Here is a 25,400-nt window from a genome sequence, read left to right as displayed (position 1 = left end):
GGAAAATTCTGTGGGCAGAGGAGCCTGGCAGGCTGCAGTCCATGGGGCCTCAAAGAGTCAGACATGACTGAGTGCTGGGCGTGGTGAGGAGTTTGCCTTTTTTTAGAGTGAAATGGGAGCCACCAGAGAGTTTAGAGCAGGAGGAGGGGGTGATGTGATATGATGTATATTTGAGAAAAATCAATCCAGGTGCTTGTGGAAAATAAGAGTGTGGAGAGCCAGGGCAGAAGCAGGCAGGCTGCTCAGGAGGCTCCTGCCATCATCCAGGGCACGAGGTGACATTGGTTTGACCCAGGGTGGTGGCTGAAGAAATGGGAAGAAGTGATCAATTTTAGGAAGAAATTTTTAAAAAATTTATTATGAGAAATTTCAACTCTGCACTGAAGTAGCAGTAACAGGGAGAACCCACGTGTGTACAGTGAATACCCGGCCCATCTTCATCTATGGACTCCCCTCTGCCCCCTCCACCCTAAGCTGCTATTTTAAAACAAATACCAGATTTCATATCATTTCACAGAGTATATTTTTAAACATTTTTAAAGATTTTTTTAAAATTTATTTATGGCTGCACTGGGTCTTCGTTACTGCAGGCTTTCTCTAGCTGTGGCGAGCAGGGGCTACTCTCTAGCTGCAGCGTGCAGGCTTCTCATTGCAGTGGCTTCTCTCATTGCAGAGCACGAGCTCTAGGCACATGGTTCAGTAGCTGCGGCTCATGGGCTCTAGAACTCTGGCTCAGTAGTTGTGGCACACAGGCTTATTTGCCCCAAGGCATGTGAGATCTTCCTGGACTGAGGATCGAACCTGTGTCCCCTGCACTGACAGGCGGATTCTTCACCACTGGACCATCAGGGAAGCCCATTTCACAGAGTATGTTTTAAAGTTATAAATGTCCAGTCTTAACTGATGGATTAGGTTCCGGAGCTGAGGGGGAAAAGAGGAGTTATAGATGAATGATGGGTGAATTTATTGAGGTGCAGAATTTCGGGGAGGGTATGTTCGGGAGACAGGGGAGAATCAGGGAGACTGTTCTAGGCATACTAAGTCTTAGGTAGGAATTGTTACAATGTGGATGATCAGAAATAAATTTGAACATATTCAACATTAAATCTTTTTTTTTTTTTTGGTCACACTGCATGGCTTCTGGGATCCTAGTTCCCTAACCAGGTATTGAACACAGTTCCTCAGCAGTAAGAGTGTGGAATCTTAACCACTGGGCTGCCAGGGAGGTCCCTATTAAGTCTTATAGGGCTATACTTGTTGACTGATGGAACCTTCAGAAATTTGGAATTTGTTTTGGCCATATCACAGTTTAGAATGGCACTGTCCAATAATTATACAACACAGGCCACAAATGTGAGCCACATATATAATTTAAGATTTTCTTGTAACCACGTTAGAAGAAGTAAAAAGAAGCAAGTGAAAATTCATTTTAGTAATTCATTTTATTTAACCCATTCGTGTGTGTGTGTGCATGCTAAGTTGCTTCAGTCATGTCCGACTCTGCGATCCTATGGACTGTAGCCTGCCAGCCTCCTCTGTCCGTGGGATTCTCCAGGCAAGAATACTGGAGTGGGTTGCCATGCCCTCCTCCAGGGAATCTTCCCAACCCAGGGATCGCCGATGTTTCTTAAGTTTCCTGCATCAACAGGCAGATTCTTTACCACTAGCGCCACCTGGGAAGCCCTTTACTTAACCAAGGATACTCCAAATATGATTACTTCAGCATAAAGTGAATATTAAAATTATTGAGTTATTTTTCCTTCTTTTTTATACTAAATCTTCAAAGTATGGTGTCTGCTTGACCCTTGAACACATCTCAAACCAGAGTAGCCACATTTCAAGTGCTTGACTGCCACATGTCTAGTGGTTACCCTCTGGGACAGCACAGACTTAGAATCACAGGTTAGTGGAAGCTTCAGAAGGATAGCTTTAGAGGATTAGAAAAACTGGATCTTGAAATTCTCAGAATCACCAAAGTGGGACATTTTAGCACTCTCGGAGAAGTCGGAATCATTCAATCAGTGAAGAAGGTTGGCCCCTCAGAACCTGGTTGTCGGAGGTGGACAGGGGGAGCGCCAGCCTGAGGGATCTGGGCTCATCACAAGAAGTGTATGTGGGGTGGGTTGAGGGAGGTGGCCCGTGGCTCAGATCCCTACCCGCCACCCACTGTAGGGACGTGTCATCGGTGGAGGTGCTCATGAACTACCACCAAGGCCTGAAGACCGAACTGGAGGCACGGATGCCAGAGCTGACAGCCTGCCAGGAGCTGGGGCGCACTCTGCTGCTCAACAAGAGTGCCATGGCTGACGAGGTGGGAGGGGGGCTGGGGGTTCCCCTTTGTCCTCTGTGCCCATCAGGGTGGGCGGCCAGCCCTGATGCCTCTCCCAACCACCTGCCACTCCCAGATCCAGGCGCAGCTGGACAAGCTGGGGACCAGGAAGGAGGAAGTGTCGGATAAGTGGGACCGCCACTGGGAGTGGCTGCAGCAGAGTGAGTGTGGGCCCAGACACACGGGGCTCAAGGGCACAAGGACGTCACGCTCCAGCATGTCAGGAAATGCCCAGAGGGTGACAAAGTCATGCCTGCATATCCCACGGGTCCCCAGCAGCAAACATGAAGGCCTGGGCGAGTGGACAAGGGGGCTGCCCTGGCACTGACTCCCAACACCTAGGGGAGAAGCTGGTGTCCTCAGAAATAGCCCAGCCCTTCACATTCCTGCAAAGCCCAAAGTGGCCAGGGCTGGAATGGAGGAAGCCAGAGGGGGTGTGGAAGGCCAGAGAAAACAGCCCCCAGGTAGGGCCCCGGGGTGCCCCCAGCACACTTCCCCTGAATGTCTCTCTTCAGTGTTGGAAGTGCACCAGTTTGCCCAGGAGGCAGTGGTGGCCGATGCCTGGCTGACAGCCCAGGAGCCGCTTCTGCAGAGCCGGGAGCTGGGCAGCAGTGTGGACGAAGTGGAACAGCTTATCCGGCGACACGAGGCCTTCCGCAAAGCGGCCGCAGCCTGGGAAGAAAGGTTCAGCTCTCTGCGGCGCCTGACCACGGTCAGCACCCCATTTCCTGCCCCAGACCCCACCCCCTACGGCCCCACATCCATCTCTCTATATGAGACAAACACACGGGCCAATACACAGCCTCCACACTGTGTTGAACGAGGGCTGAGACAGACCATCACTGTGTTTCCAGTCCTGCGGGTGAGGGGAGCTTTGAAGGGAGAGGGGACAGACTGTCACCTGTCACCAGTGACAGTCCAGGGCTAGGATGGGGGAAGCACAGGGGAAGGTGAGAGCCCAGAAGCACTTGTCCTGGCCTGGGAGGAGTCTGATCTGATACTTGAAGAATGATGAGATCATTGTAATAAAATGTCTCAGAATCCTGAAGGAAGGAAGCAATGGGTGGGAGCAGAAAGGCACCTACAGAAAGTGATGATTTAACCAGTTATTAAATGAGTGCTAGGTGTTTGCTGGAGAAAATAGGAATTAAGCTTCTGGCCAACCCTGCTTTTTCACTGATAAGAACCAATAAACTGGGCGGTGAGGCAGACGACCCAGAGTCACCTTCCCAGCCCCCAACTCCACCCTGCCCCTCCACTGGAGCCTGGCCCCTCTGTCCCCAGATTGAGAAACTCAAGGCAGAACAGAGCAAGCAGCCGCCCACCCCCCTCCTGGGGCGCAAGTTCTTTGGAGACCCTACGGAACTGGCGGCCAAGGCCGCGCCCCTGCTGCGGCCAGGGGGCTATGAGAGGGGCTTGGAGCCCCTGGCCCGCCGGGCCTCGGACACGCTCTCGGCCGAGGTGCGGACCCGGGTGGGGTATGTGCGGCAGGAGCTCAAGCCGGAGCGCCTCCAGCCGCGCATCGACCGGCTGCCCGAGGTCCCGGGGAGGGTGGAGCCTACGGCCCAGCCGGCGGCACCAGAGGACGCCGCTGAGACCCCCGGGGCCCCTGCGGTAGTCGCAGCGGAGCAGGTCCGGCCGCGGCCCGAGCGGCAGGACTCAGCTGATCGCGCAGAGGAGCTGCCCAGGAGGCGGCGGCCAGAGCGGCAGGAATCGGCCGATCAACCCGAGGAGGCTGCGCGGAGGCGGCGGCCAGAGCGGCATGAGTCAACGGAGCACGAGGTGGCACACAGCCTTACCCTGGGCCGCTACGAGCAGATGGAGAGGCGGCGGGAGCGGCGGGAGCGGCGGTTGGAGCGGCAGGAGTCCAGCGAACAGGAGATGCCCACCAGAGGAGACCTGGCCAAGGGGTGAGGCCTAGGGAGTGAAGGAAGGGGGACAAGGAGAGTTCCTGGAGTCGCGCAGGCCCAGAGGCGAGGGTTTCCAGGCTCAGTATTGCCTAGCTCCCTAGATACATTCATGGTACCCATTGTACAAGGATGTGAACTGAAAAAGGCTGAAAGAGAGTAGGAGTCGTGCTCAATAACCCACAGAGGCAGTGGCTTACTTCAGGTGCAAGTTGTCAGGTACCGGGTCCTGACCCCTGCATCAAATCCCCTGGGTGACCCTGAGCAAGGATTTCATCCTCTCTGCATCTCAGTTTCTCCACTGGGCTAAGGGTGGAACCATCACCTCTCTGATTAGAGTTAAGATCCTTCATCACCATCTCCACCGTATAAACTGGGGGCTGTAATCACACATTTTATGGACGGAGCAACTGAGGCTCAGAGAGAGCAAATTCACTCAGTTTGGGTGAAACAGGACTGGAACCCAGACCTTTCCGAATCCAGAATTAATGAGAATGTGTCATGTAGATCACTTCAATCTGCCGTGTCCCCAGAAAGAGCCCTTTGGTCAAAGACGTTTCAGTGACAGTGATTTCCAGACCCCTTTTAAATTTAAATTTCACGAACACTGGCCGAGCGCCCACTCTGTGTGTGGTATGTGCTCGGGAGAACAATGACCCAACCAGCTCAGCCCTGCTTTCATGTGGCTCACAGTCCAGTGGAAGAAACAGACTTGTCACTGGAGAGTATGACGCAGAGTGATCAGGGGCTGGGAGGGGGCAAATCCAGGGAGCCTGAAAGCTTAGAGGATGGGTGGAAAAAGGCAACGGTGTGTTCAAAGGCTTGAAGGCACCGGTTTGCATTTTGGTCTTTGTGTTGCTTAAAACTCAAGAGGACAGAGAGGTTCCATCGTCCACTTCGCAGACATAGTGCTGAGCACCCGTGGTGTGTAAGGCAGACAGCCGAGACAGGCAGCTGCGGAAGTGGACCGGGACCTGGCCTCTCAGGCTAAGATGTGGAGGCTCCTCCAGCCAGTTAGGCTGGTCTCTGGGAGAAGGCATCCCAGTCCCAGTGAATCTTTCTGCACCCCTGCCCCTAGGAAGGCCACCCTGGCTGACATTGTGGAGCAACTGCAGGAGAAAGAGGCAGGCCCAGGGCTCCCTGTTGGGGTAAGTTGAGCCTCTGCATGGGTGGGGGTATGGGGGCCCCTCTCAGAGCAGAAATTAAGATTCCAGAAACACAGGAGCCTAGCCCTGCCCGCTATCTGAACTGTGCAGACTCTTGGGATGGACAGCAGCCCTGAGACACCTACCACAATCTGAAATTTTCTCCCTTAGAAAGATGAGGCCACCGACCTAAGAGATTTCTACCGCCCTACACACACACACACACACACACACACACACACACACACACAGATTCCAGACTTCCCACATTTGTCCTAGACCCTTTCCTCTAAGCATAGCAAGGGTCTCAATATTTCTTACTGACAACTATACACAAACAGAGAAAGCCCCAGATTCCTCCTCCTACAGATAGATGGGACACCCACCTGCCCGTATCCCCACCTCCATAGGACCAGACCCCTTACCCCCGAGATCTAGAGGGATTCCAAACATCAGAGTCCTGACAGGCCCACTCCCAAGATCCGGGGAGCCCTTAAGCATTGGGACTCCAACCCTGAGGTCCTCCCAGACTCGCCTCCAAGACAGATGGCCCTGCAGACAAATGGGACCCCCCAGGCCCGTGAGTTCCCCCAGACAGATGGCCCCCCACGCCCCACTATGGACAGCACCCCTCTTCCCCCTCCCTTCACACAGCCTTCGCTGCCTCAGCCTCGCGAACTTCCCCCCGGCCGCCTGCCCAACGGGCTTGAGCCGCCCGAGCGGACACCTCGGCCGGACCGGCCGCGGGCTCGGGACCGGCCCAAGCCGAGACGGCGGCCGCGGCCCAGAGAGGGTGGTGAGGGCGGGGGAAGCCGGCGCTCGCGCTCCGCCCCGGCCCAGGGCGGCTCCGCCCCCGCGCCTCCACCACCGCCCACTCATACAGTGCAGCACGAGGGCTTCCTGCTGCGCAAGCGCGAGCTCGACGCTAACCGCAAGTCGTCCAACCGGTGAGCGTGTGGGCGGGGTTTTGGAAGGCGGGTCCCAAGCTCAGTGTCCAATGAGTGAATAGGTGGACCTGGAGAGGGGTGGGGCCAAACTCTAGGGCTCCCAACCCGTGATGGGGTAGGCGGGGCCTGAGAAGGGGGCCTCAACTTCAAAGAGGCAAGCAATGAAGCGGAGAAGCGGGGCTTAAGGTTAGCGTGTCCAATGGGTAAGCCGGCGGAGCTTAGATGGGACGGGACCTGAAGAAGGCGTTATTGCTACTCAAGTCTCAGATCAACCAACCCAGGAGTAAACTAGAGCTAACAACAAACTAGATGTGGGGTCTAGTCTAGAGGGTTCTCAAGATCTGTGAGGTGGGGCCTGAAGAGGTCCTTCAGCCAATGAGTAGGGTGGGTTCATTTATTTCAGTTTCAGATTGCAGAAGGGCCTGATAAGGGACTGATCCGAAACTGAGGAGTGGGGGACACCTCATATAGGTTTCCTTCCGGATGAGGGGCCTGACAATGATGTGTCTACTCTTGGGAGTCCAGCTCAGGATTGTCCAACCCTTTTTTGTCCAACTGGGAGTCAGAATCTAGGGAGGGGTGGAGCCCAAAAGGGAAGAGTTGAGCAAGCCCCAGAATGAGTGGGGCGGAACAGATTGAGGTTTTGTTTGTGGGGTCTGGAATTAGCCTTTCCTCCTTGTGCTGAGACCAAGGGGCACCTTGCGGGTATTTTGCTTGTGGGAGACTTCCTCCCTGGTTGGGGCTTTGGTTGAATGGGGAGATAAGAATTCCTCTTTTCAGACATAGGCCAGTAGATCAGCCCTTCATGGGATTCGGGGATGAGGGCGAGCAGGGGTGGAGGAGTAGCAAGGAACATGCCCAAGTAAAGGCTTGTGGAAGAGACAGCTTAGGTGTTGCCTTCAGGAATTTCAGTGTGGGAGGGGATAAGGAAGAGCAGTTCCAGCAGGGGCCAGTCTGGGCAAAGGCTTGGTTCCCAGAGACTGAGACACTTCTCTCAGCTCCACAACTGCCATAAGGAAGAGTATTCCTGGCGTGTGGCTCAACTAGGGCAAAGGCCCAGAGGGAGGAATGCTCAGGTATATTCAGCCCCCGAAGGGTATCAATGAAGAATACTCAGGCAGAGTGCTTCGACTCGGCCTTGAGCCCGATCTCATCACCCCAGGTCATGGGTGAGCCTGTACTGCGTGCTCAGCAAAGGGGAGCTGGGTTTCTACAAGGACGCCAAGGGCCCGGCATCTGGGGGCACACACGGCGGGGAGCCACTGCTCAGCCTGCACAAGGCCACCAGCGAGGTGGCTAGTGACTACAAGAAAAAGAAGCATGTCTTCAAGCTCCAGTGAGCCCCCTCAATGGGCGGGCGGGAGGGTCCCAGACCCAGCTTCCCACTCCCAACAATACCCTGCTCCCCTGGAGGACAGTCGGTGGATGGGTGGATGGGTGGACTGGGCCCCTGGTCCTGGAGCCCCCAAGTCTTGTGTCCTCTCCCACAGGACCCAGGATGGCAGCGAGTTTTTGCTCCAGGCTAAAGATGAGGTGAGATCCGTTCATTTCTCTCCCTACCACCTGGCTGGCTGGCTGGCTCCTGGCCCTGAGTGATGGGGCTGTGAAGAGGGAAAGTGCAAGCCAGAGTTACCTGGGCTGAATGGGCAAGCCCATGGCAACGAGAGTTCAGAAGTTCCTAGCCTAACTGTGGGAGTTGGAGGATCAGAAGGGCTGCCTGGAGGCCCCAGGATAAAGTCCAACCTCCTTGCCTTGGCTTCTGAGATGAGACTGAAAAGTTAGGAGGGCATTAGCTTTTTTTAAAAAAAAAAGATGAACTGCAAGTGCAAGGAAACAGAGATACAGAATTGCAAAGGGTTAACTGTGCTGAAGGACAGTTCAAGGAAGAAAGTTCTTAGAAAGGTTCCCTGAGGCTGGATCTCTAAGGACACTGTGGGTCATTCAGAGGAGGCTGGCATTTATTCTAAGTACACTAGGGAGGTACTTCCCTGGCAGTCAAGTGGTTAGAACTCTGCTTTCACTGCTGAGGGCTGGGGTTCAACCCCTGGTCAGGGAACTAAGATCCCACAAGCTGTGCAGCACAGCAAAAACAGAACAACAAACAAAAAGACAATTCTAAGGGCATGAGGAAGCCGTGGCAGAGTTTTGAGCAAGGGAAGGTTACAGTGCTGCATAAGAAAGATCCCTTTGGCTCCCGGGGTGCAGGCTAGATTGGAGAGGGCAAGAATGGAGGAGTGAAGCACAGGAGGTGGCCAGGGCAGGGACCTAGGCGGGAGAGCACAAGGCTGGACCAGGACAGGCCTGTGGGGAGGGGTCGAGGAGGTAGGTGAGAGAGGAATGTGAGTGGACCTTGGGACTGGAGCTAAGGGGAAAGGAAAGGGGAGGAGGAGCAGGCACAGAGGTGGTTTGAAGAGATGTTGAAAATAGTAGCACTTGCTACCCATTCATCTTCCCAAGAGGCTATGAAGTAGGCCTTTATTCTCTTTTACTTATCTTTAAAATGGAATTAAAAATAGTTTTCCGTCATAGGGTTATTGTGAGAATTAAATAAGTTGATACAAGTAGAATACTTACTAAGCTGGGAAAATTACAGTGTCTGCTGATTTTATTGCTTCTTGTTGTTTATCTCTATAGTGGGAGTTAGATATAATCCAATTGCATTGGATTAAGTGAGTTGATCCACAGAAGTGCTTAGAAGTGTGTGTGTGTTAGTCACTCAGTCGTATCCGACTCATTTGTGACCCCATAGGCTGACTGTCCCCTGCCAGGCTGCCAGCCCATGAAATTCTCCAGGCAAGAATATTGGAGTGGGTTGCCATTCCCTTCTCCAGGGGATCTTTCCAACCCAAGGGATCGAACCCAGGTCTCCTGCATTGCAGAGGGATTCTTTACGGTCTGAGCCACTAAGGAAGAGCTAGGCACAAAATAAGCACTAAGCAACTATTTACATCATCGTCATCGTTGTTGTTATTTTTATTATTACCCCGTTTAATAGATGAGGAAGCTGAGGTTCAGAGTGGGCAGTCAGATTCCAGACTCATCTATTATTCAGTCTCCTCTCTTCCAAATATAGACTATGTGCCCTATTTCTCTCTTCAGGAGGAGATGAACGGCTGGCTGGAGGCTGTGGCCGCCTCGGTTGGGGAGCACGTCGAGATCGCCCGCTGGGGCCAGACACAGCCCACCACGTCGTCCACAGACGAGGGCAACCCCAAGCGGGAGGCAGGGGAGCGCAGGGCCAGCGGGCGCCGGAAGTGACTTCACGCCTTCTCGACCCTCCTCCCTGCACCGTGGGCACAAAGACACTTTCTCTTCCGCAGGGGCGGGAGCCCCTAGTCCCACCAACACTGAGGATGCGCCATGAACGGCACTGGAAAGGAGCGGACTTCTCCTGCACCCCAAGAAGTGGTGGGGAGATTGCTGCCCCTATAGCCATATCTCGGCCCCTTCCCGCTCGCCACCCCCACCCCAGGTGCTGGGGCTCTATTATTTTTATGCAATAACTGAGCTTGGGGGGCGGGGGCGGGTAAGGGGCCAGCTGAGCCAAGCCCCCTGCCCCACGAAGCTGGGGTGGTAGGGGCGATAATTCCCGTCCCCCCCTCCGCCCTAGGGACGGGCATGGGGGCGCTGGTGAGGTCCCCTGGACCATCCAGGGTGCTAGGGGGTGGGGAGGGGACGCCCCCTCCCCGCCTTTACCTCACTTCCAATGCTGCCTTGATCTCTGTCTGGGAAGGAGGCGTGAAAGGGGCCCTAGCCTCCGCACTCCGCTGTCTCAGAGCCATGCGGTAATTCCTTAGTTTATTTTTGCAAAACGTCGACCTCCTCCTCCCCCGCCCCGCATCCGCGAAGGCTTTTAATGGGAGGGGCGTCAAAGCTCAAAACTGTCTTCCTCTCTCCTCCCCCCTCCAGTTGTAAATGCGACATCGTGAGGGGAGGGGCGAGGGGAAGCCCTCCCCCCTGCATGCTTCTGGTTGGAGCACCTCCCTGGGGAGTGGGGGAACTGGGTTGTGGGCAGCCCCCATGGCCACCTGGAGAAGCCGCTTGGGGTCCAGGGGTGAGGAGAGGTGTGGCAGGCGCACACTCTATGTACCTATAATAAATCTTTTGGCTTTGACGGTCTATGCTGGTTTCTTCGCGTTTCATGGGCTGCGCCCAGGAGGATTGGGTGGAGCGACAGGAAGAAACTGTCTTACGGAGGACATTTAGATGTCCCTCTTGGTGTGGACTAGTTTCGAGGTCTAAACTCGTGTTCCCGATTAAGCACCTAGATGCCACTCCTAAATTGGGAACCCCAGAGGGATGAAGAACGTTCTGCTATCTGTGGTAACTAAACTTCCCCAAAGGAACCGCTCGGTCCGCCCCGTCCAGGACAGGAAAGGCGGGACCCTTTAAGGAGGCGGAGAAATGAACCGCGATGGGCGAGCGTTTTGCCCAATCGCCAGCTGCTCTGGGAGTCTGCAGCCCAATGAGGACGCGGTGGGGGCGGGGACGGGATGCACACCCGGAAGCGGGTGCAGGCCGGCCGGCTAGCCCGGGGGCTATGGCGGCCGCCGCCCCTGCAGTCGACGGGGTCCCAGGTCGGGGGCCTCCCGGAGAGGTGATTCATTTGAATGTGGGAGGCAAGAGGTGAGTGTAAGAGTTTCTTGAGTCATTACTCTCGGGGCCGGGGACCGGGCTGGGAGTACCCGCCTCTCCCGTGGGGGGAATTCTGTCCATCAAGGATTGCTCCGCCCCCTGCTGGAGGCGCGGGAGCCTGGATGGGTGCTGGGGGAGGGAGGGAAACTTACCCCGTCCTGAGATTGGGGGCTGCATTCTTCATCCTCCATCATCTCGCGTCCGCTCACCGTCCCCTCACAGATTCAGTACCTCTCGCCAGACTCTCACCTGGATCCCAGACTCCTTCTTCTCCAGGTGATTGGGGAAGCGAGTTTAGCGTGGGGGACGGGAGGGTTGGGTATGGGGAGACCTCATCTCCCCGTCACACACACTCCGGCCCGTGACACCTGCTCTGCGTCCCCTCCCTGCAGTCTTCTGAGCGGACGCATCTCGACACTGAAAGATGAGACCGGAGCCGTGAGTAGAGCGAGAGCTGAAACGGGGCTGCTGGTAGGAGGAGGGACAGAAGCCCCACTCAGCCCCGCTCTTTGCCCCATCTATTCTCTGCCTCCCTTCCCCGCAGATCTTCATCGACAGGGACCCCACCGTCTTCGCTCCCATACTCAACTTCCTGCGCACCAAAGAGTTGGACCCTAGGTGGGCGTGGAAGATAATGGGGAGTCCCCCAAGTCTTTACCCCTTGAGAAGTCTCTTCTTCCCCTCAGAATGTTCACTTAAGTTCTTTAGAATATCCCTCCCCAACACACACACACACACACACACATTTTCACCACCCAGATCATTTCTTCTTTAGAATCTTGATACCATCAATATTTGCTACCTCTTGAGATTCTCTGTGCAGTTTCAAAAACTTGGTCCTCAGAATTCTCTGCCCACTCCCACTCCCCAGACCCTGACACCTAGTCAATTCTACTACCCAGGGGTGTCCACGGTTCCAGTCTCCTCCATGAAGCCCAGTTCTATGGGCTGACTCCTCTGGGTAAGTGGCCCCACCCCCTTAGCATCCTCATAGAAAACCAGCTCTCTAATGATACTCCCTTTTTCTCCTCGCTTCTGAAAGAAGGTGGGGTTAGAGCTCAGAGCACTGCATTTAGTGGTCCTGGGTCTCTGGGGAGTGGTGGTATTCTATGGAGAAGGAGCTGGGGGAGGGGGAAAGGCTCTGCCTCAGCCTTCTCCAAGTCCCAGCCTGTGAGTCCTTCTGCCTCAGTTCGTCGTCTACAGCTTCTTGAAGAGTTGGATCGATCTTCTTGTGGAAACGTCCTCTTTACTGGTTACCTGCCTCCACCAGGTGGGAACTCCTAAGGCATACAGGGTGGGAATGGCGAGTGGGGAATTAAAGACTACATTTCCCATAAGGCTGCAGCCCTTGCATGCCTCAGCTGTGGTCCCTGAGACACTATGGGAGTTGTAGTTCTAGATCAGATGCTTTGACTAATGCTTGGAAAGGAAGTGGGAAACTGCATTTCCAATGAGGCAATGGGCCAGTCTAGTCCCCTTGAGGCTCACGCTTGCCTTGGAGCCTGATGGAAGTTGTAGTCCAGTTTTGATTTCCTTGTAGAGAGTCTTAGGGAAAACTGGTGTCCTTTGCATGGAGGGGAGAAATATTAAAGGAGAGTTATTGACTGTAATCCCCATGGAGCAGTCAGCCCGCTGGTCATGGAAAATATGCCCCAGTGGTTATTGGGAACTGTAGTCTACTATGCTTTGCTGATTGGTAGAAGGAACAGAGTTGGGGAGTTCAATTTATGACTTTATTTCCCTAACTTCAGTCAATACCTATCACCTTCATGAAGTTTGCCAAATATGAAGACCTACTGTTCTCTTCGTTTGATCCTATATTTTTGTATTATTATTTTAAATAGAAGCTTTATATCACTGCCTTTTATGCCATAAATAAGTGGACATGAAATAACCCTTAAACATAACAGTGTAATTAAACTCTGGGTAGATGCTGTTGCCTGCCAAGGGAACAGGTTTCCATTTCTTAAAAGGAAAGATTAACAAATATTGAAGGGGTATCATTATCATCGCAGCCCCAAACTGATTCTTTGTGATGGGCTCAAAGGAACTGATAAGGGAGCAGCTCACTGTGTGATTCAGTGTCACTTAATGCCAGGTCCCTGCACCACCAAAAATCTTTTCTCTGACAATGCTACCTGTGTGGGAAAATCAGTATCTGGCACATTTTAAGTGTTTGCTCTGTGACAGTTTTTACAGTTATTACAATGATTGTTGCTCTGCCCCTTCTTTTTGCCATAGTGTTCCCGGTGAAGCGGCGGAACCGGCACAGCCTGGTGGGGCCCCAGCAAGCAGGGGGTCGCCCAGCCCCTGTCCGACGGAGCAACACGATGCCCCCCAACCTGGGCAATGCAGGGCTGCTGGGCCGAATGCTGGATGAGAAATCCCCTCCCTCCCCGTCGGGTACATTTCTGTCTCATGGGAGATCGGGGTAGCCAGTGGGCCCTGTGACCCTGCCCTGATCCCTGCCTTTCCCCCTAAGGGCTACCCGAGGAGCCAGGGATGGTGCGCCTGGTGTGTGGACACCATAATTGGATTGCCGTGGCCTATACCCAGTTTCTTGTTTGCTACAGGTACTCAGGGAGGGTGGTGGGGGGAGGCCTTGAGCCCTGTTGATGCAGGTAGGGGATGCTCAGGGTGAAGGTTGATGATGTCCCCCAACCCTCCAGGCTGAAGGAAGCCTCTGGCTGGCAGCTGGTGTTCTCCAGTCCCCGCCTGGACTGGCCCATTGAGCGCCTGGCACTCACAGCCCGGGTGCTTGGTGGGGCCTTGGGAGAGCATGACAAAATGGTGGCAGTAGCCACAGGCAGTGAGATCCTGCTGTGGGCTCTGCAGCCAGAAGGCGGTGGCTCTGAGATAGGTAAGAGAGGGAGCCTGTCCCTGGTGGCTCAGCCGTAAAGAGTCTGCCTGCAATGCAGGAGACCCAGATTCGATCCTTGGGTTGGGAAGATCCCTCAGAGATGGGAAGGGCAACCCACTCCAGTATTCTTGCCTGGAGAATTTCATGAACAGAGGAGCCTGGCGGGCTGCAGTCCATGGGATCCCAAAGAGTCAGGCACAACTGAGCGACTAACACTTTCACTTTCTTTCTGAGATAGGTGTGGCCCCAGGCTTTTTCTAGAACCCTTTCACCCTTTATAATTCTGCTCCAACCTGTGGCTTGTTAAAACAGCCACCCTACACAATACACAATCCTCATACCTGTAAGACTTTGTGTTGTTACAGTGTGCCAGCCCTTTGAAATTCTGTATCCCATTAGCATTCCTTGGTCTGGTAGAAAAATCCACCCACATACAGTTCTCTCCTCTGTCAGAATTTACCGCCCTGTTAGATCTCTTTGCTTTGGTTGAATTCTCCATGCCAGTAGAATCCCCAAACCTGTTAGAATCTGTTCCCATTAGAAGAAATCTGACTCCTTAGACTAATCTGTTCCCTGACCAATCTTAATCCTCGTGAGACTCCTCTGCTACCCATAGGGTTTTTTGCCTTCGTTGAAAATCTCAACTGAATTCCACACCCCGTTAGAGTCCCATACCCCAGCAGGAATCCAGCCCATCCTAATCCTCTGTAATTCCTGCTGGAATCCTCTAGTCTGTAAAGACTCTATGACTGAATTGAATCCTCTAGCCCTCAGAGTTCTCCCTGCCACCCCACTTCTCCCGCTGTGAGAGGGGGTCCTGGCTGAGCCCTTCTCACCCTCTGCAGGAGTCTTCCACCTGGGGGTGCCTGTGGAAGCCTTGTTCTTCGTTGGGAACCAGCTTATCGCCACAAGCCACACAGGGCGTATCGGCGTGTGGAATGCTGTCACCAAGCACTGGCAGGTCAGGGAGCTGGCCAACCTGGCCGCCTCTTTCCCAGGTGTCCAGACCAGTCAGACCCAAGGAGGAGTTCCTTTCTGGCCCACCTGACCAGGAAAGAACCAAAGAATCTAGTAGTGGGCCAGATGCAGTGTCAGGATGAGGTGGGGTATGATAAAGGCATAATGAGGATCTGGGAGGCCTTCCTGGAAGAGAGGCTGCTGAGCTGACATGAAGGATGAGTAGGTTTGGAAAGGAAGAGAGGGATCTCCAGGCACTGGGGTGGCCAAGCAGGTAAGGGGAGATGGTGTAGGAGGCTGAAACCAAGACATATGTGCAAACGTCTGTCATTCTCTTTGCACTCACCCCAAGCTCTGTCCAGCATGTAGAATATGTGTGTGTGTGTGTCCAATGTATAAATACACCTACAGCGTTGTTTTCTAAAGTGTAAGTTTGGGTGAGAGAGATGGACAAGCAAAGAAAGGAGAGAGAAAGAAACAAATGGAGAGAAATAAATAGAAACAGGAAGTCAGAGGCAAGAGAGAGAGTGAGAAAGAGGGTGGACCACAGAGAGATAGATGGGGATGAATAAAGAAATGTCAGGGATAATAAACAGAAGAGAAAACAACCAAACACAAAAAGAAATGTCAGGGAATTCCCTGGCGGTCCAGTGGTTAGGACCGTGCGCTTTCAGTGCTGCGGTGCAAGTTCAATCCCTGGTTGGGGAACTACGATCCTGCAAGCTGCACGGCCTGACCAAAAAAAAAAAAAAAATAGAAATGTTGGGATGTCAGAAGTACAAAGTCAAGGAGAGGCTAAGAGATAGCGCCCAGCAAGAGTCGTTCAGAGACAGACGTCAGCGATGCAGACCTGGACCAGGCGAGGCTGGGGAGGAGTGAGCTTAGAAACCCTGCCTGGTGGGTGGTGCTGGAGCAGAGAGGCGAAGTCCTGCCGGGAGGGGCGCTGCAGGGAGGGTCACCCTGGCCACAGCCCTCCCCGCCCCCAGGTCCAGGAGGTGCAACCCATCACCAGTTACGACGCTGCAGGCTCCTTCCTCCTCCTGGGCTGCAACAACGGCTCCATCTACTATGTGGGTGAGCAGCAGCCAGTACCCCAGCTATCCGAGAGCCTCCCCTCGGAGGTGGGGGAGGAGGGGAAAGGCTGGGCTACCTTGAACCGACCCGCTTATCCTCCGTGCCACCCCCACCCCCCGCCGCCCCCAGATGTGCAGAAATTCCCCCTGCGCATGAAGGACAACGACCTCCTGGTCAGCGAGCTCTACCGGGACCCAGCGGAGGACGGGGTCACAGCCCTGAGCGTCTACCTCACCCCCAAGACCAGTAAGCTGTGGCTCAGCCTTGCCCCTCTGCCACGAGCAGCCAGCCCCAGCCCCAGCCCACGGCAGTCTCCCCACTGCTTGACGCTTGCGTAGCATGGGCCAGTGGGACGTGTTGAGAGGGAGACAGATTCAACTCATTCAGTCACTCCACAGTCACTGAGCACCACTTGTGTGTAAGCGCTGTGCTAGGTGCTAGCCATGGCAGGCTTCTCCACCACGGGCAAAGTTGACCTCTTGTAGTTCTTCTTTGTGTTTCTTTCCCATCTCTGTGATTAGGGCATGATGCTTGCATGCTACTAAAACAAAGAGGATGTGTGACTTGGGAATTCCCTAGCCGTCCAGTTGTTAGGACTCCTTGCTCTCACTGCGGAGGGTCTGGGTTCGAGTCCTGGTCAGGGAACTAAAATCCCATTAGCCTCAGGGTGTGGCCAAACTGTACTCCCCCCCCCATCAAAAAAAAATCCGAAATAAAAACAAAAAGAGGATGTGTGTCTTTCACGGGGTGAAGCTGAGTTCTCTCACTTGGAACGGTTTTTGTGTTTTGTTTTCTTGATCACAAATGCAGAGAAATAGATTCATTTTTTATTTGTTTTTACTGAGATATAATCTCTATCCCATAAAGTCCACAGTTCAGTGATTTTTAGCAGATTGACAAAGTTGTGCCACCATCACCACTATCTAATTCCAGAACGTTTTCAGCACTGACAGAGAAACCCCGCGCTCATCAGCAGTCACACCCATCCTCCCTCCTGACTGCCCCTGGGCACCTCTAACCCGCTTTCTGTCTCTATGGATTTGCCTGTTCTAGATGTTTCCTGTAAAGGTAATCATACAATATGTGGCTTTTTGGGTCTGATTTTTTCTGCTTTGCATAATAATTAATTTTATTTTATGCTTAGTGCTTTCTGGAGCTTAAGATGTCTTTCCCTACCCGCAGGTTGCAAAGATTTTTTTCCTATATTTTCTTCTAGCAGCTTTCCATATTTCGCTTTTACACATAGGTCTCTGTTCCATTTCAGATTAACTTTGATGTGCGGTGTGAGGTAGAGGTAACATTTTTTCTAGCAGGAGTAAACTAATAATACATTTAACTTCACAGCCTGTCATCACATAAATCCCCTTTCTTTCTTTTTAAACTTTATTTATTTTTGGCCATGCCTCACAACTTGTAGGATCTTAATTCCCCACCAGGGATCAGACCCAGGTCCTTGGCAGTGAGCATGCGGAGCCCCAACCACTGGACTGCCAGGGAATTCCCAAGGGCCCTTTTCTTATTTCATTGACCTACTCCTTTTCTCCTCCTCACGACATGCCACTATTCTGTCATGCATGTTTAACATTTATCTTTTCATTCGTATGTGCCCTTAAAAAATGTGTATTATGGACATGTTTTTGAATTTGCATAAACAGTATTGACTATATAATCTCAGTTTATATATTTTACTTTGATCCATCCTGCCTTAGCTTCCCTTGTGGCTCAGCTGGTAAAGAATCCGCCTGCAATGCAGGAGACCTGGGTTTGATCCCTGGATTGGGAAGATCCCCTAGACAAGGGAAAGGCAACCCACTCCAGTATTCAGGCCTGGAGAATTCCATGGACTTTATAGTCCATGGGGTCGCAAACAGTCGGACCCAACTGAGCGATTTTCACTTCACTTACCCTGCCTTAAATTAAATGTCCGTCCGTGTTGCTGCACATCACCTGAATTCATTGCTTTTAACTCCTGCACAAAATATTAAAACCACCTTTTACCCACATTCCTTAAGATGGTCCATTAAGTTTGTGACATTACAACATACCTTTTCCCCTGTGGAAAGTTGGCGCTGGGGGAGGAGTCCCTCAGGCACACTGGGTTGCATTTTCTTGTCTTGCTGTCTTTTTTTTTCTTTTTGCCCCACGATGCAGCTTGTAGGATCTTAGTTCCCTGACCAAGCATGGAACCCTGGCCACGGTAGTGAAAGTGCTGAGTCCTAACCACTGGATTGCCAGGGAATGCTCACTGCTGTCTGTCTGTCTGTATGTCCCTTTCCATGTTTCTCTGTTTTTCTCACATTCCATCTTTCTCTCTGACGGCCTCTGTCTCTGTAACCCTCCCTGTTTCTGCTTTTCTGCCTCTTTCTCTGTCTCCCGCGCCCCCCAGCTCTGCCTCTGTGTCTTCACTTCCATGTCTGGCTCTCTGTCCGCTCCATCCGTCTCTTCTGTTTCCCTTGTCGTGCTGCCTTGTTCTCTCCCCTCCCTTTTACTTTCTGACTCCATGTCTGTTCCTTGCTGACTCTTTCTCTCTGCCCCAGTTGCTGTCTGTCTGTGACCCCGTCCCTCTCTTCCTGCCCGGCTCCTCACCAGGCGACAGTGGAAACTGGATTGAGATCGCCTACGGCACCAGCTCAGGGGGCGTGCGGGTCATCGTGCAGCACCCCGAGACGGTGGGCTCGGGACCTCAGCTCTTCCAGACCTTCACTGTGCACCGCAGCCCCGTCACAAAGATCATGCTCTCGGAGAAGCACCTCATCTCGGGTGAGTCTCACCCAGCTGCCCCGGACATCTTTCTCACTGCAAGAGGGATGGCTCTGCTGGGAGCATGAGGCCAGGCAGATGAGGGTCTCCACTGGGGAGGGACATGGTGTGGGGAGTGGCCTCCAGAAAATTTCATGAAGGGGAGCATTCTGTGGGAGAGTGAATTGCCACGAGAGGGGAGAATTCATCATTTTCACCATTGCCAGACATGAGATACTGTGATAAGCAAGACAAGCCAAGTCCCTACCCTGTGGAGCTGACAGGCAAGAGTACTGGAGTGGATTGCCATTTCCTTCTCCAGGGGATCTTCCCAACCCAGGGATCGAACCCCGGTCTCCTGCATTGCAGGCAGACGCTTTACCCTCTAAACCACCAGGGAAGTCCCCTAGTTGGGGCAGCAGATGATAAATCAATGCAAATACAAATCACTATCTGACAATGATGGGGGCCACAAATAAAAACAAGGCTGTGTGAGAGACTAGAGAGCACCAGGGTCATGAGAGTGCGTGGTTCCTGATGAAGGCACTTTGAACAGAAATGAGCAGCACAGATCAGTGGGGACAAGCATTCCCGGCAGAGGGAACAGGCACTGCAAAGGCTCTCAGACAGGAGGATGATTGACATACCTAAGGAAGCCTAGAGTAGAGTAGGCGAGGAAGAGGGCGGGAGGAGATGGGGTAGGTCAGGGGGACCTTGTAACCCCTGGAAAAGACTTGGTCCTTAAGCCTGAGTGAGATGCCACCACAGGAGGGCTCCCAGCAGAGGAGGGCTGTGACCTGATGCAGGTGTTCACAGGGTCCCTCTGATTGGACACAGACCGGGGGGCAGAAAGGCCAGGGAGGAGGCTGTTGCGATGGTCCAGGCAGAAGATGAGGCGGACAGGACCGGGGTGGGGGCCGGTTGGGGTTAGTGGGCAGGGAGATCAGCCTCTGGAATGACTTGGAGGCAGAGCCAACAGGATTGGTAACTCTTCAGAATTCTGGGGAAGAGAAGATGAAGAAAGGGAAGAATTCAGAGGGGCCGGAATCCTGACACCTTGGAAAGGAAAGGAGGTCATCTCGGGGCTCAGGAAGGTCGGGCAGTGGCCATTCCCCCTCCGGGCCTGACCAGCTGCTGCCCTCTGGCTCTCCAGTTTGTGCCGACAGCAACCACGTGCGGACATGGTCCGTGACTCGCTTCCGTGGCATGATTTCCACCCAGCCCGGCTCCACCCCGCTCGCTTCCTTCAAGATCCTGGCGTTGGAGTCGGCTGACGGGCATGGCGGCTGCAGTGCTGGCAATGACATTGGTGCCTCCTAGCCCCTGGCGCCCCACCCCCACAGACCCTACGTGGCCTCCACCCGCCTCCTTTTCTCACCCCTGGAGACCTCTCTTGACCCACCCAACTGATGGAGTTGACCTCTACCAACCACCACCTGGCCCCTTTTGACCACCACTTACTCCCAGCTGCCCCACTTGGATTCTTTTACCCCCACTGATCCCTGTCAACCCAGGATGCTCCCCCTAGTGTGCCTGAACTCCACTGACTATTGCTGACTCCCAACCTTCTCTGACCTTGCCCAGCTCCAGCATCCTGGGGATGGAGACCTAGTACTGGGTTGGGAGATTCAACTGTGGGGAAAGGGGCAGGGTCTTAGGGTCTGGAGGTCCCAGAGACCCCAACTGGCCCTGATACCCCCCTCTACCTGGCCCAGGCCCCTACGGCGAGCGAGATGACCAGCAAGTGTTCATTCAGAAGGTAGTGCCAAGTGCCAGCCAGCTGTTCGTGCGTCTTTCATCCACTGGTCAGCGGTGAGGACCATCCCATCAAACAGGGAGGGTGGTCAGAGCAGAAAGCAGGATGCCAGCCAGGTCACAGGGGACAGAAGGACATCTCAGCCAAGGGGCCACAGCAGGAGCTGAGGCTGGGAAGGAGCGCAAGCTTGGCCCTAGGTGTGGGGCTTGGAGGCTATCAAAGGTGTGACAGGTGTGAATGGGAGTGAAGCTGGAACAACCCCAGGTACCTATGTAGTTGTGGCCTGGATGGGGGCCGGGGGTGGTGAGGGCTGGAATGGGGGAAGGATGGGAAACCATGGAAACCCAGAGACTCTGCTTGCGCCAGCCTGGGAACAGGGGTCTCTTGAAGATGGGCCCCTGAACAAAGACCTTGGATAAATAGGAGCAAAGAGAAGAAAGGAGGGAGGGGACAGGTGTGCCTGGCTGAATGGGCAGCATGTGCCAAGGCTGGAATGGCCAAAGAGGGTAACCGGAGATGTGCTCGTGGTCTCTGGGGCTGGAGCACAGAACTGGAGGTGAGCATTGAGGCTGCAGCGGGGCAGAGCCTTGCCAATCGTATGGAAGAGCCAAGACTGTCCTGCGTGTTCTGGGAGCCAAGGCTGCGCTCAGGGGGACAAACTGGAGATTGGAAGAGTGGAGGCCAAGAGCCCAGGGAGGAGGCTGGGGCAGATGGCTGGCCGCAGAGGGCAGGGCTTGACCAGGGCCAGATGGGGAGGGGGAAAGGGGCCAAGGGAGAGAGGCAGGAGGCTGAGTGGACCGACCGTGGCTAATGCTGGGAAATGAAGGGTACCAGGAAGTGAAGCAGCACCGTTCTCCTGGATCAGGAACAGGGAGGGCAGCGGGTCTGCGGGAGAGTCCCATTTAGGCCTCATGATGGGTGTGCAGGGCTGGGGACGTCCATGAGGCCACTGGACCCGCAGGGCTGGAACCCCAGATCTGGGAGTGACGGAGAAGCTGGGGTGCTCATCGGAGAGGCAGGAAGGGAAGTCATAATGGTGGGGACTGAGGCCTGGGAAGGGTACAAGGTTGAGAAGAGGGGGCAGGCCAGGCTCTGCTGGGACCAAGGTAACCCCTGCACCCTCCCCCTTCAGGGTGTGCTCCGTGCGCTCCGTGGACGGCTCAGCCACCACCGCCTTCACGGTGCTGGAGTGTGAGGGCTCCCGGAGGCTGGGCTCCCGGCCCCGGCGCTACCTGCTCACCGGCCAGGCCAACGGAAGCCTGGCCATGTGGGACCTGACCACCGCCATGGACGGCCTCGGCCAGGCCCCTGGTACTCCCACCACACAGACTCACCCTGAACCCCTCTCCACAACCTCCTTCGCCATGACTGCCCTCCCCAAGCCCTGACCGTCTGACCCCTTTCCCTACCTTCAACGCCTCCTTACCCTTGCTTTTAAGATATAATTTTATTTAGTTGGTTAGTTTTGGCAGTGCTGGGTCTGTGCTGCTTCGAGCAGGATTTCTCTAGTTTCGATGAGCAGGGGCTGCTCTCTAGTTGCGGTGCTCGGGCTTCTCATCGCGGTGGCTTCTCTCTGTTGCAGAGCGCAGGCTCTAGGGTGTCCTGGTTTCAGCTGTGAATAGTTGTGCTGCAGGGGCTTAGTTGCTCTGTGGCATGTGGGATCTTCCCGGATCAGGGATTGAAACTGTGTCTCCTGCATTAGCAGGAGGATTCTTTATCACTGAGCCACCAGGGAAGCCCCCTTGCCCTTGCTTTCTAACCTCTCTTAGCTTCTGACCCTTGTTCCTTGACCTCTGCATCTTTTTTCCTATCCCCACCTCAGTCTTTGCACATGACCTTTGTCCCTTGGCCTATGACCCCTGTCTTGCCCCTGACCCTGCTTCCTTGCTCCCCAGCAGGGGGCCTGACAGAGGAAGAGCTGATGGAACAGCTGGAGCAGTGTGACCTGGCCCCGCTGGCTTCCTCCAGAGGCTCTCTCCCCAGCCCTTCACCCCGGACCTCTCTCACCAGGTAGGCATGACCAATGGGGGAGAGAGCAGAACATGGTGGCCTTAGGGGAGGGGACCCAGCTCCACCCTGACGCTCTTCATTGACCCTTATCACCCCCTTAGTCTCCACTCAGCCTTCAGCAACACCTCCCTATCCAGCCGTCGGGGGAGCCCAAGCCCCCCACAGGCGGAGGCGCGGCGCCGCGGGGGAGGCAGCTTTGTGGAACGCTGCCAAGAACTGGTGCGGAGCGGACCGGAGCCCCGGCGGCCACCAACACCAGCCCCCCGGCCCTCCTCGGGTCTCGGAGCTCCCCTCGCACCCCCCAAGATGAAGCTCAATGAAACTTCCTTCTGAACGCAGCTGCCATGGTGCCTTGGGATATGCAGGTCCTGGGGGACTCGGGTGCCTCCCTCGCTTCCTGTCAGAGCCCTGGGTTGAGGGCCAGGTCCTCCTAATGTTATGAGACCCCCCACCATCTCCCTTGTCTGGAGCCAAAGTCACCCTTCCTTAATAAAGTTCTCACTGCCAATGCTTTGGTTACATTCTTAGAGGGTTTGGGGACCCCTAGGGAAGGGGTGAGAGAGATGCAGTACCCCACCAGGTCCCTGGCTGTAGATTCAGGGACATCTCTCTCTCGGTTTAAGTGAAGAAGGGAGATTGGTTTACACTCTGGCTTCAGGCATGGCTGGATCCAGGGCTCAAATACTCATCCGGAATGTCTTTCCATCCTTTGACTCTGTTCCTCTCTGAGATCATTCTCAGTCAGGTTTTCCCTGCTCTGTGCCAAGATGACTCCACACAGCTCCTTAGCAACTTTTTGTCTCTGCTATTGTTCAGTCTCCAAGTCGTGTCCAGCTCTTCGTGATCCCATGGACTGCAGCTCGCCAGGCTTCCGCCAGGCTTCCCTGTCCCTCACCATCTCCCAGAGTTTGCCTAAGCTCATGTCCATTGAATCGGTGATGCCGTCCAACCATCTCATCCTCTGTCACCCTCTTCTCCTTCTGCCTTCAATCTTTCCCAGCAGCATCAGAGTCTTTTCCAATGAGTTGGCTGTTCACATCAAGTGGCCAAAGTATTGGAGTTTCAGCTTCAGCATCAGTTCTTCCAATGAGTATTCAGGGTTGATTTCCTTTAAGATTGACTGGTTTGATCTCCTTGCTGTCCAAGCGACTCTCAAGAGTCTTCTCCAGCACCACAGTTCAAAAGCATCAATTCTGCAGCACTCAACCTTCATTATGATCCAGCTCTCATATCCACACATGACAACTGTCATGTTTCTTCGTAGCAGCAAAATCACAGGATTGATTCTCATTGGCTTCAACTGAATCAGCTGGCCATTCCTGAAGCAATCATTGTGTCCTTCCAGGATCATGTACCCTCACAAGCCAGGCAGTGAGGTCAGCCACATGCTGACAGAGTAAAGGAAGAATTCCTTACAGGTGAATCGGGATACTATTACCACCAACAGGGATGAATAGGTACAGGCTGGCAGAAACACAGCTGTCGGCTAGGTGACATTGGTGTCCCAAACCTCGCCACTGCAAACACCTTGCCATCCATATCCCTGGCTGCCCAGTTTTTCACCCCTCTCTTGCTTACAACAGAGAAGGTGTGTAGGATGGCATCAGCTCGCCCCAGCCTGACATCCTTGAGGTTTTCCTCCAGATAATACCTATTCCTCTGGCAGCTCCTCAGGAAAGTTTTCTGCATCTTTTCCTTGGGTCAATGAAAAAAAGAGAAAGTGGGTCAACTAAGAACAAGGGATTTTAGAGTTGCTAGTTCTAGAATTCCAGAGTTTCTGGGATGCCAGAACTTCTGTAATTTGGCAGAATGTTAGCGGATCTAGAACACAGGAATATCCTATAGTGTTAGTGGATGAACAATATTAGGCTTCTCCCCTGCCTATCAAAGAATCCAGACTGCAGAAGTTTCTGAAAAACAACCTGGAAATTTGATGATTCTAGAACAGAAGAGTGTTCTAGAATGCCTATCCCAGTAGGAATGTTTTACAAGCCAGAGACTCTAGAATGCTGAGAATTGTAGGACACAGAAAAGAATCTGGATTACTAGGAAATCTAGAGCATAGGGGTATTCTGGAATGTCAACCCTTCTAGATCACTAGAGGATTGGTTTGCATTCTAAGAAATCCATAATGTCAATGGGCTCTGGATTGCCAGAGAATCTAGAACATGAAGAGGAGCCCTAAAAGGTGAGCAAGTCTAAAACATGAGTCTTCTGGAATGTCTGTGCTCTAGTATATGCAGTTATTTTGTGATGCTCATAGAGCTGGAATATTGAGATAGTTTTTCCATGCCAGGGAATCCAGAACACTGTTTTGGGATACCAGTGATCCTAGAACTGAGGGTGAGAATGTCAGAAAATTTGGAATACTAAAGAGATTTGTTTGTTTTTGTTTTTAACACCAAGGTAAAACCCTGTGTGTGAGCACATATAATGGAGGAAGCTTCTGGAATGCCAGGGCTCTAGAACTCTGAGAGATTCTGAAGGATTGCGATCAGATCAGGATCCAGGAGGGACACAAAAACAATCCTGGAGGGTAGTAGCACTGACAGGGAGGGACTGGGAGCTGGGAACTCCAAAACCTGGGGGGGAGGGGAAGCCAAAGCCATCCCCGGAAGTTGCAGTGGTGAGCCAGAGGCTGTTGCCTAGCAACGAGCATTGAAGATGCCCTGAATCCCAAGCAGAAGGGAGAAATTTCGGCAGCGCCCCCAGCAAATGCTCCAGCTACAGGGTAGGAGATGGGGAGGGGGGCAACGGGAGCAGGGCCACATCGTCCTGCAGGGCCATGTTAGCAGGGATCACGGGAGCCACACGAAGACAGGGACACAGCACATTGAGTGGGCAGAGCTGGGCACTCCATCATTGAGCAGGGACGGCCCACGGGTGTCCCTGAGTGGGGCCCGAGAGCCATCAGTACTGCTCCAAGAGGCTGTGTTCTGGACAGTGTGTGAGCCCAGACTTCTGGGTGGCAGTGTGGGGTGGAGACTGTGGGTGGCGGTGACGGTGTGCATGTGGCTGTGTGAGTCAGCCCGTATGCCTCA

At 53.8% G+C, this 25,400-nt stretch overlaps 2 protein-coding genes across 3 annotated transcripts in view; both read left to right on the top strand.

The window, feature by feature from the left end:
* SPTBN4 (spectrin beta, non-erythrocytic 4) overlaps positions 1-10,437 on the top strand; it is an 80,763-nt gene extending 70,326 nt beyond the window's left edge. Inside the window, exons 31-39 of the mRNA XM_055412129.2 lie at positions 2,173-2,311; positions 2,406-2,490; positions 2,845-3,041; positions 3,614-4,239; positions 5,315-5,384; positions 6,036-6,328; positions 7,491-7,664; positions 7,819-7,861; positions 9,428-10,437. Of these exons, the coding sequence (XP_055268104.2) occupies positions 2,173-2,311; positions 2,406-2,490; positions 2,845-3,041; positions 3,614-4,239; positions 5,315-5,384; positions 6,036-6,328; positions 7,491-7,664; positions 7,819-7,861; positions 9,428-9,586 (1,786 nt within the window). The 3' untranslated portion in view covers positions 9,587-10,437. The remainder of the gene's footprint in view (positions 1-2,172; positions 2,312-2,405; positions 2,491-2,844; positions 3,042-3,613; positions 4,240-5,314; positions 5,385-6,035; positions 6,329-7,490; positions 7,665-7,818; positions 7,862-9,427) is intronic.
* Positions 10,438-10,818: 381 nt separating this feature from the next.
* Positions 10,819-22,867, top strand: SHKBP1 (SH3KBP1 binding protein 1). 2 transcript variants are annotated; one of them, XM_055412128.2, is made up of 18 exons: positions 10,819-10,954; positions 11,186-11,239; positions 11,356-11,401; positions 11,508-11,581; positions 11,866-11,924; positions 12,153-12,233; positions 13,205-13,366; positions 13,446-13,536; positions 13,633-13,823; positions 14,669-14,784; positions 15,767-15,854; positions 15,984-16,100; positions 18,444-18,614; positions 19,747-19,902; positions 20,309-20,405; positions 21,482-21,660; positions 22,248-22,359; positions 22,461-22,867. In XM_055412128.2, exons 1-18 carry the CDS (start codon positions 10,869-10,871, stop codon positions 22,690-22,692), a joined length of 2,112 nt encoding a protein of 703 aa, XP_055268103.2. In that variant the 5' UTR covers positions 10,819-10,868; the 3' UTR covers positions 22,693-22,867. The 2 variants fall into 2 exon arrangements, with proteins under 2 accessions (XP_055268103.2, XP_055268102.2); XM_055412127.2 differs by having other exon boundaries at positions 22,245-22,359.
* The last annotated feature ends 2,533 nt before the right edge of the window (positions 22,868-25,400 follow it).

Source organism: Moschus berezovskii, chromosome 22, assembly GCF_049115385.1.
Source record: "Moschus berezovskii isolate FMDL1 chromosome 22, NW_MosBer_1.0, whole genome shotgun sequence".
Classification (NCBI taxonomy): Eukaryota; Metazoa; Chordata; class Mammalia; order Artiodactyla; family Moschidae; genus Moschus; species Moschus berezovskii.
This window is presented reverse-complemented; position numbering and strand designations above follow the sequence as displayed.